At 38.8% G+C, this 11,441-nt stretch overlaps 1 protein-coding gene across 1 annotated transcript; it reads left to right on the top strand.

Moving 5' to 3' along the window:
• Positions 1–4,393: 4,393 nt before the first annotated feature.
• chmp5a (charged multivesicular body protein 5a) lies at positions 4,394–11,130 on the top strand. The gene is made up of 8 exons (XM_033649679.2): positions 4,394–4,581; positions 6,115–6,219; positions 6,325–6,371; positions 7,397–7,490; positions 7,762–7,833; positions 8,387–8,495; positions 8,731–8,846; positions 10,675–11,130. Exons 1-8 carry the CDS (start codon positions 4,513–4,515, stop codon positions 10,723–10,725), a joined length of 663 nt encoding a protein of 220 aa, XP_033505570.1. The 5' UTR covers positions 4,394–4,512; the 3' UTR covers positions 10,726–11,130.
• The last annotated feature ends 311 nt before the right edge of the window (positions 11,131–11,441 follow it).

The raw sequence follows: 11,441 nt of genomic DNA, 5'->3' as shown, positions 1-11,441 counted from the left end.
TAATCTGTGGAAAAAAATCACATTCCTCTGCCTTCTCTATTATGTTGTGCCACTTCTATTGTAGTGTACTGTTTCGCTGTAAAATGAGAAAGTTTGTGACCCAACCACCATGTTGGATACAGCTGATCAAAGTACCAAGCACCACCCACCAGCCATACCAACTTTCTCATTGTACAGCTAAACAGTACACTAAAATATGTTTCTGAAAACATTTGAGGTGAAAAACAGGCAATGCAGTAACAGAATCTTGATTCATATTTGATCAACACTGTCTCGTTTGACGGTTTTGACTACAGTGATTGACATGATTGACAGCTGTATTAGAGTCCTTGCCTCTGGTTGGTTGTTTTTGGTATGTTGCGGTAGATTCTAGCGAATACCATTAGACCAAGTAGGAAGAAAAGGAGGAGGGACATGATGTTTTTTTCTCAGAAAATATGTCACGTACAAAAAACTCACTTCTCTTCATCAAAATTACAAATTTAGAGGTTGTTGGGTTTTTTTTTTGATGAAAAAAAAAAAATCCCAAACTAGCTCCTCCCCTCAGCCCCTCTCCTGCAGCTCAGGCTGCTCACCTGTGACCCTGCTCATCAAACACACAAACTGTCAGTTTGACTACATTATCAAACTGCTAATAATATATTGCTAGTGTCAGATAAACTGTTTTTTTCAATCTCCCACTCTGACAAGTGAAAGTGAAACTTAACTTGCAAAATACCTATAGCTACACCAACACCTGTCTCTCCTCTGCTACACCTACCCCTCATTTCACAAGTTCACAGGATTAGTTCTGTAACTGCACTGGTCCAATAAATAATGGCCACGCATCATACAGATGTCTTTTTCTGATTTATTGCCGCCTTTCCTTCATCAGACACCGTGAAAACTACAAAAAATAAAACATATAAAAATCAATGAGTCAAAATATACATCTGTCAGTCATTTTACAGTCTCTTTAGCAAGTGTCTATAATTAGACAGGCCCAAACAATTAAGTGTATCATGCTAACATCTGTTAATAGACAGATCCCAGTCCGTGAACACAGCAACAGAAAACATCAAAAGTATAAAGGCATTTCAACAATATTATGCACAAATATGACACAGTTAAAGGTACATCACCGTGTGCGCCTCTTGAACCATGCAGAATAATGTTAATTTAGGCCGTAGCACTCTGTTCCTCTGCAGCCACACTTGGCTCTTTTCTCTGCAGGCATGTTGTCTCTTTCTCTGCTGCCTATTGTTTCCTGACCCATGATGCATCAGGTGTGCCCTTCACAAAACTCTGTTCATTTGGCCTGTGACATTCAACTTCAAAATGAAACTTGCATTCAAAGGCATTGGATTTTTAACCAAACATTATTTTTAAGGTAGTGTATTTTAGTCCAGTTTTCAATTAAAGTTACCCTTTTTAAACAACTTATTTATTACATTTCAACACATTTTAATGACTGTATGAATTCAAACACTGATTAATTTTTACTGAAAATATAAAAGAAACACTCCGATGAAATCTCTGCAAAACTGTCTTTCAGTTCCCTTGGTTTTTGATGTAATAAGCCATTGCTGACTGAATCTGTGTTATTGACACTGTCATTGGTGCACTGCAGCTCCAAGGCTGACTGACTGGCTGCTTATTTGGCTCGTGACACGGCTTGTAGCACATAAAAAACACCAAATGGACATTTTAACCAGGTTAAAATCATAGTTTTTACTTGAGGGTGTCTTCAATATTTGATGAAATTACTGTTTTCCACACTGAAATACTTGAAGATGAAGCTCTTCTGATGGTAACAACAGCATAACCACAAATATTAGAGATTAGATAGACAAAGTGCCCTTAGCATTAGTTTCTATATCTGATAATTCAATTCTCTCTGTACTTCAGCCCTTGTTGTTGCTGACTTCACTCTTGATACTCACATGTAACACCTGCAGGGCTTTACTCAACCCACAGCTCGTTGTTTAGTTGGACTGTTTGCTTCACTCTCACTGCAGGCTGCTGTTTTCAGATAAAAAGCTCTAAAAAAAATCAACAGGACACAACCTGCTCAGCACCAACTGCTGACAGACACAGTTTGCAACTACCTGGTTTACAAAGTGGTGCATTTGGCAGAGAAAGAGCCTTATATTTCCCTCAGGAGCTGATGGAGACAAAAATCAGAGTTAAAAGAGAGTGAATGTTAACAGTATCACAAAGGATGGAGGTTTTCCTAGTTGGCAAAGGCTTGAAAAGATGCAGCACTCTCCACAGCAGCTGACAGGTCTAATGGTGCACAGGGGTTCTCAGGGATTTCAGAGGCAAATAAAATCAATCAGTCTCTATGTGAATTAATCAAACTATTAGCTATAATAACGAAGACTGCTGCAGTTATTCTGCGACTGTCTCTCAAGGTCTGTGTGCCTCACATACAGCCGGGTTCAGGCTGTTTAGACTAATAGGCCTCTAATAGGCTTCATTGTTCAGAGGAGAGCCTGTCGCTCACTGCAGCTGCATAAAGCACATGCTCTAACAGCGATGGGCAAAAACAGAATGGACACATGCTATTAGTTTTATGTGCTTTTAATTTTGTTAACTGGTTGATAATAATGTGAGCCAGCTTAGGGTTGCCAGGCTGTCAGATGTTACTTTGGCTGATGTTGATTCTTTTACATTTGGCAAACGCACACCCAATGGGTTCTAATAAATCAACATGTCTGCAGTTACAAATGCTAATGAGATGTTAATAGTTAGTTTTCGGCTCCTAGTGGTCTAATGGTCCATTGGAGGGTCCTCCTGATATATTTAAAGGCTAAAAGGACAACACAAGTGTCATGCAGAAGGACGACAAACACCAGCCAGAGAGATTTTTCACAACCTGGCAACCCAGAACTAATCTGAAACTAACTGGACAATCAAATAACTGTCTTATCACTTTTGAAGCAAGACATTTGAAAAAGATTGTCCAAAATAACCGATAGTTGCTCTGTGATAGGCTGCAAACCGGACTCATTTGAAGCAGTGGTGGAAAGGAGGACACTGAACAAACTGTTATCCATAATGGATAATCTTGACCACCCTCTTCACCTCATACTGGACAGACAGCGGAGCTCTTTCTCCAACAGACTGTTACAGGAAATCATTCCTCTCCCAAGCCATAGCCCTTTATAATACCTCACCTCTGAATGACAGGGAGCACTCACAGCTCTCCACAGTCTCTCCTGTATAGCTTAATAGTTATTTGTTTTACAAACCCTACCTCACTTCTCACTGTGTTTTTTATATAATTGATCTTCTTTTTTACTCCTACAATTCTGATATTTCTATTTTATTCCTGTATATTTCTCTTGTATATTTTAAATTTTAGTCCTACTTATTTTTGTATATATTTTATATTTCTATATTCTAATGTCCACATACTGTTTGATTACTTGCTGCTGTAACACAAGAATTTCCCAGTTTAGGATCAATAAAGTACTATCTATCTATCTATCTATCTATCTATCTATCTAGTTTCATTTAAACAACTGTTCAAAGAGGTCAAATGAATTCATTTGAAAAAAAAAAAGCAAAGACAAGTAAAAAGTCCAATAAATATGTTAAAATTTTGAAGCAGAACTTCATTTTTTCTTCTTTCCTTTCTAATTAATCCTCTCATGACCCTTTGGAGAGGCCAATCCTTAGGTTGGGAACCACTAAACTATGGCTGCAGTGGTATACCATGAATCTGCATACCGTGGTATAAAGATTGACAGTTATGTTACTGTGTGCATTTGCTTAGCTGGCGTATTGGGAAAAATGAAAATGGGTGGAGACACTGAATGTGTGCATCTCATTTCCTCCTCCACTACCTGTCAGACCACCAGCAGTACAAACAATAAAATGCTGATGCATCAGTATTAATAATCTAATAATGGCATATACAGTATACTTTAATCCATCTGCATAATGAGTACTATATTGAAATTTGAAGTACTTTATTGTTGAAAATACCTCTGTACTTTTATTTCAGTATGATTTCGAATGCAGGACTTGTAATGGGGTATTTTTACACTGATGTATTGTGCTTTTACTTCAGTTAAAGGACCTAAAGGACCTTCCAGCACTGAAAACTGAGTGTCTTGTTACAAAGTGGTGGCAATCTGCATCTGTAGACATCATTCTTTATAACCAGTTAATATTTATTTGCCTATAGGGAGTCAGGGAAATTAATGAATAAATATAAATGTAATGAAAAGCCCAGTTTAATCCTATCTGTAGGGTGGAGCTGTAACAAAGACAGGTGATTGATGCAGTCCATGAGGACAATAGGTGTTTTTATCACAGCTGCAGTCCCTCTGCTCGCCACACGGGGTCAGGCGTGTATTAACAAAACCCTCATTGGTCACAGCTGTTTACGCCAGCCAATCAGAGCCGTTTGCGTCTGAACCGTTGCTTCCGGGTGACTTCAATGAAGAAATCCTTTTGCATTTGATGCTTTTTGTGTCTTCTAAAGGAAAGCTGAAGGCAGCGGGCTCATTAAACGTTTAGAAAATGAACAGAATATTCGGACGCGGAAAGCCGAAGGCGCCTCCTCCGAATCTGTCGGACTGTATCGGTAATGTGAGTACTGTCAGGCTCAGGTGTATTGTTGTTTGTGTCTTCATTATGTGACCTAACGGTGCCGACACTGAGCTAGCATGGCCACAGAAAGGCAGCTAGCTAACAAGCCACAGTGACTAAACATCTTTCTCTATCAGCACCACAAGTATCGTCTATTAGCTTTATTTCCTGCTGGTTTAAACAGAGAAAGAGAGATATATTCGTCAACCACAGCCGTCAACTAACACAGTAATAACACACAGGCCTCAGTATGCTATTGATATGACACATTAAGGAGACCATGTTGTTCCAGACTTGTTTATTAATTATTGCATTTTATTACCTTGCTTTTATCTTATCTTGTTTTATGCTGTTTTTATTGCTGCTGGTCACTGAAAGTTTGTATGCCTATAATGACAATGAAGTGTCTTGTGTCTTATGTCTTTCATAGGGGGGGCTATGTTCTTAGCAATGTTTTGCCTTTGGTCACATGCTCAGCGTATGTTTTCTTGAGTCAGTATGTTGAAATCATCCACCTACAGCTAATAGCCTACAGATGTCATGCTCCTTGAAACCTACACCCAGGTGCATCAAAATGGGGGTTAAAGTGGGACATACTAAGCAGGGCTCCAATGAAAGAGGGGCCCTTGGAAAACCTGGAATGAAAAGTTTTGTTTTGTTTTCAATAATTAATAATACCAACTCATTATATTCATATGTGCCTTTCGAAGCACTCAAGAACACCTCACAAGACACAGTTTAAAACAACCAGCAATATAACCGTAAATCTTAAAATCAAACAAATCAGTGATGTTCAGTATTAAGTAAATTAAGTAACGACACAAAAAAATAGGCATAATATCAGTATCATAAAGTCATCATCGGTGCAAATCTCAATGTGTGTGTCACCATTAGATCAGACCAAGTATGCCAGCTTGAAAAGGTGTGTTTTCAGGCAGGGTGTGAAGGGAGTCAATATTGAGAATGTCATAATTGTCATATGTCATAATTAGTGCCATTACTAAATTAAAACTGGCTGAATAGATCGGTGGAAAGACTGACCTTTGTGTATAAAAAAATGAAATAAAAACCAGTGGAAGCTCTCTGAGGCCCCTCTCAAACCTTTAAGGCACAAAATCCTGCATTAGGATTTGTCTCTAAATGCAGCGAGATGCGAGTGAGTGACCACTTATGCTTACACTGTCATGTCTTTCCCCAAGAAACAAAAACTGGGGTTCCAAAAAAGTAAAGGTGCGGGAAAAGGACATGGATGAAGAGAGGAAGGGTGGGGGTCCACAGAGACTGAGACTGCAGACATTGATATCCTTTAACCGCCTCAAACTGCATTTGAAACATTTATCTCCCTTGGGTTTCCTGAACCGCGAAAATGACCCTTATCAATCTCTTACAGTGTTGGATTTTATTTAGAGACACATGCTCAAAACTTAATGCAGACTAGGCTATACTCTTGGGAACATAGGGATGATGCCGTGTTGGGTCTGCAAGCAATGCTGAAAGTCAATTACACCTGTAAATAAACTCCTCCTCATCCAGGTGGACGCAAGATCAGAGTCCATCGAGAAGAAGATTGGCAGACTAGACGCTGAACTTGTTAAGTACAAGGATCAGATGAAGAAGATGAGAGATGGGCCCTCGAAGGTAACACACAACACACAAAGACCAGTAGGAGCTGGGAAGGTTGCAAGATTGTTTTTTTGCAGATATATCAAACAGCAGATTTATTTATCGCCTTTTTAAATGCAGAACATGGTGAAACAGAAGGCGATGAGAGTCCTGAAGCAGAAGAGAATGTGAGTCCGACACTGCACATGTTTTACTCTTTGAAATGTTTAAGAAAGTCAGAGATATGAGAAGTAGAGTTTGACCACTGTTACACCAAAATCTGCGACCCAAGAAGAAATTGTAGTTGCACTGTCATTGCATAAATGTCTTATCATACTTTGTTATGTACTTTATTGTGATTGGTGTTAAAAAATGATGCCTCCTTGTATTGAGAGGGTCATATATTGTTTATTGTTAATTCAAGGATTCCCATCACAAACACATGAATGCATCTAGTCGTCCTGGGTTCCTACACATTAAAATACAGTACAAACATAAAATAGGAATACAGACTGAAGACAGACAGAATTCATCATAGCAGCGGAAAGAAAAAAGAACACTACAAACATTAGTAATAATAAAATGTTATAGATAAAAAATGAGGATCTGAAAATAACAACATAAATACATTAGAATAGCACTTGATAGCTACGATAGCAGGATCTACATTTTTGGTCAACATTATTGAATTTATCATCTGCCACCACAGAATCTGACGGGCCATTAAATCCAAAATAAATGCAGTAAAGTGTGGAGTAATTTACAGAATCATATACAGAGAAAATATATAATAAACAAAATGTGGAATAAACAGAAAGTGGGATGAATACACGAGATACAGTATAACCAGTATTAAAGTAGCTTGTCAGTCAGAGGGTATTTACAGGTTTTTTTTTCAGCTGATGTGGTCGAGATTCATCAGCAGTCAAATTTAAGGTGTCATTGGGGCACCCAGTAGCTCGTCGTGCTAACAAAGGCTAAGCTCTTGCCGCAGTGGCTGTAGGATCAATTCCAACATCCATCCATCATCCCCCTTCTCCCTCCCCTTCATGCTGCTATCTGTCCTATCTAAATCTAAATTTAGGGTGTCATTATCAAAAATACTTGGGCATATATCATGAATGTTAACTAATATATTATCACTCAGATGTCACCCTGAGATTATATGCACAATACAATGTTTTGAAACCAGCTGTACTGTGTGTTTATGCAGGTATGAAGGTCAGAGAGAGCAGCTGGCTCAGCAGTCTTTTAACATGGAGCAGGCGAACTACACGATCCAGACGTTAAAGGACACCAAGACAACAGTAAGAGACACACGACATGATCGGTTGTACTATAAAACATTCTTGTCATGTTGTCTAATATATGTTTGAAATGATTTTTGTGTGTGTGAATGCATTTTGGTTTGATTTTTTTAACAAGTAAACTTAATACTCCCTAGAAGTAGCTGAGAGTCTAGAAGTCTGAAAGCAAGTGTACCTGAAAAGACACAAAACAGATTATATTTCTAGTGCTGATAAAGTCCTTTTTACCAGTGCCTGAATATATATTGTGGAATTTATTTTCTGTTCTCAGGTGGATGCCATGAAGATCGGTGCAAAGGAAATGAAGAAGGCCTACAAGGACGTCAAACTCGATCAGATTGACGTATGTTTCTCACATACCTCTAAACTATGCTTGTTATCGCTCAGCAATTATATATTGAAGGCCAAGGCTAGACCAGACATCAGTGCGAAGAAAGGACCAAGTAATTATCTCTATTTGTATGAACAGAATTGCAAGTATGTGAAGACGCACATGGCAGTGAGTGGGCATTCTGTTCAGTCACCACCATTAGATGTTTCCCTTTTTTGCTGTCCTGCCGGTGTAAAGAACTGAAGAAGAATTTACAAGATCCTCAGTCCCTTCTCACTTAAATGTCTTCTGATTTCAACAACCAAAAGTTAGATAATTAGAAGACTCAAGACTTTATTTAAAAAAAAAAACATGACATGTTCTTTAATATATGTTAAAATGTGGTCTAATGAGAGAATTGTCCTCTGCTGTCAAATGATTTCTTGTTCAGAATGCTGTATACCAAATGGTAAATTCCTCTGAGCAAATAAAACACATGAATTTGCATCTTAATGTTGGTTGTGAGTAAAAATTTCGGTCAGCGATATTGGACGTTACAAGTGATCGCACATCTTTAAACTTTCAGGATTTACAGGACCAGCTGGAGGACATGATGGAGGACGCCAACGAGGTACAAGAGGCCCTGAGCCGCAGCTACGGCACTCCAGAGATAGACGAGGACGATCTTGAAGCAGGTATACCTGACATGTTTGTCTTGCATTTACTTTATGGGCAGATTTCTTCGTCTGTAGAGCAACTCTTGAGTTTGAGATGGAGAGGGGCAGGTCTCTCTTTGTGTCCATGTTGGTGGGTCTACAAATCGGCAAACTATCCCTTTAATAATCAGTCAAATTAGACATTTTTTTGTCTTGGTAACGTTATAACTGAAGTGTTGACAGTATTACAGTGACATTGTAACTGTGGTTTCAGAGCTGGACGCACTGGGTGATGAACTGCTGCTGGATGATGACAGCTCCTACCTGGATGAGGCCTCGGCTGCCCCGTCTATCCCCGAAGGAATCCCCAGTGACAGCAAGACAAACAAGGTAACGGTCTTCAGAGCACTGTGAGGCAGAGGTGGAGCGGGTAGAGGGGCTTCTGGGACTACAGCTCCTTATGTTTTCTAAAAAGCCTTGAATCTATTTAGGATTTTAATGTGATACAGATAATGTTATATGCCCATGTTGTCATTTGTTTATGTATGTAATTGAATTAATGTTCTTCTGTTGGCCTAACAAAAACAGGTTTCAAAATTAGTGATGCATACCTGTGTTATGTAACTTAAAAAAGTAACATCTGACAGTTTCTGACACCTTTTAGATGGCAGGTGTGAAAATGAGTCACCCTCAACATTTGCTGTGTCATAGTTTCAGAACAATGAAGGCAGCTGGTGAATAATTAGATACAAAATGGACTCTGCAGGATGATTATTTTTTTCTTTGGCAGCTATCCCAATTTTTCCAAATGTTGCACAGATTTTTTAGGCATTCTGGTATCTCAAATGGCTTAAAAAATAGTTCCTATAGCTGCCATAAATGGGAATGAAAACCTTCCTAGGGGAGCATAACCCTAGGGGGTTTGGGCTGAGTCCCGACTGTTTACAGATTGTGGCTCCGCCCCTGCAGGGGAGAACAGTGGTCACTAACATTTTTAACTGACATTATACTAAAGGCATGGAGAATTATGGTGTTGAAAACTACAGGGAGGTGAAAAAATAATCATGCTGGTGTTTTTGCATGCTGTACAATTACAACACGTCTACATATTTCTTAAACCATACCATCATTTTTTTAGATTTCCTCCACAATTCCAGGCAGCCAGAATTTTTTTTAACTTCACAGAATGAAACTTGAAACTTGTGATTGGTAATCCAACAGTAATGAGCCCTTGTCATCATCTTATTTCCATCCTTTATTTTTTTGTTATACGTATCCTGAAAACACTCATTGCAACACTGGGAAGCTCCAGCATCTTAGATTTAAGATGAACAAATTCACATTATCCTTTCCATGATGTCTGTGGATGCGTACTGGTGTTCCCCTGGCATTTTGCACGTTATTGTCATGCTGTGTTGCAGCTGTGGATTCGTCTCTAATTAGCAGAATTGGAGTACACATACTGAATTCAGGATTTGTCTGTGTTCAGAAAACTTCAGATCAGTTATCAATATTATATTGATATTGTGATATGGGACTAGATATCATCTTAGGTTTTGGATATCGTGATATTGTAAGCTTTGTCTTTTCCTCGTTTTAAAGGCTGTATTGCAGTAAAGTGATATTATTCTCTGAATCAGACTGTTGTAGTTATAGTCTATTATTAGCCTTTACCAATAGTCAAGCCTACAATATCGTCACAATATAAACATTGAGGTATTTGGTCATAAAAATTGTCACAGTTCTATGGATGGATTACTGAATGTGCCTCCTGGGCACAGGCCCAGGGGCCCAAAGTGTCAGGGGCCTTTGTGGCCTTCACCTGCAGTAGGTCACTCAAGTTAACACATAGCGACCAGGAGGAGACTCAAAATGGCCACAAAAAGATGCAAAGGAACTACAAAGAGAGAAAAATAACTACAAAAGAGGAGCCAAAAGACACAAAATGACTAAAAAAGACACAAATGACCTCAAAGTGACAATAAAAAAACCACAAGGAGACACAAAACAGCAACAAAACAGAGGCAAAACCACCACAAAGTCTGTGTGTGTTACTCCTGTGTAAGAGAATTGTTGGGGCCTTTTGTATATCTGTGTCCAGGGGTCCATTGTATCATAATCCACTCAGGGATATTTGATTTTTTCATATCGCACAGCCCTACTTCAGATGTTTGAGCTTCCCAAAATGTTTCCTTACCGTTCTTCTTTCTAATTTCAGGATGGCGTTTTGGTGGATGAGTTTGGCCTGCCACAGATTCCTGCCTCATAAACAAGAACCGGATCACAACAACTGCACTTCAACTGAAACCACTTTTATATGTAGAGTAACATTTATACATGCAAAACATTTGACCCGAGAACACTACAATTTTGAAGCTGTCCTGGTGTTGGGTTGTGTGTCGTTACCACGACTGTGCTAGCATGAGGCCTTGTAACACTACTGAACGATTTTTTAAAAACATTTTCTCCCTCATGTCCTCCCGTCTAACCTCGTCAGTCTCGTATAACAGTGTTAGTATGACCACGTTTATTTTTATTTGTCTTATTGTATTGAAGTTTTGTGTGTTGTTCAGTCATTACCATTTTGTTTGAGTTCTTAACAGTGGAGATGATTCCCACTGAGCCTGTCTACAGGTGATTTGAAACATGAAAAATAAATTGTGTTTTAACTTAACCGTGGATTCTTTGGTCAATTATTATTTGTGAAGGTTCAACCAGGAACGGATTAACTGGCACTGTGAGCCAGGGGTGAAAGTGACTTGTGGGCTGATACCACCAGAAGAAGCTTAGCTTAGCATAAAGACCGGAAACAGGTAAACACCCAGCCTGGCTGAGGTCAGGGCAGCAACTAACAAATGTTTTAATTTCAGTTATTTTCACGATAAATCTACAAATCACTTAGTCCATAAAATGTCAAACAACAATTGTGAAAAATGCTCATAAAAATTTCCCAGACCCCAAAGTTACATCTTTAGTTTGCTTCCT

This window comes from Epinephelus lanceolatus, chromosome 12, assembly GCF_041903045.1.
Source record: "Epinephelus lanceolatus isolate andai-2023 chromosome 12, ASM4190304v1, whole genome shotgun sequence".
Classification (NCBI taxonomy): domain Eukaryota; kingdom Metazoa; phylum Chordata; class Actinopteri; order Perciformes; family Serranidae; genus Epinephelus; species Epinephelus lanceolatus.
Note: the sequence above shows the minus strand (reverse complement) of the source record. Positions and strands in the feature narration are given on the sequence as shown.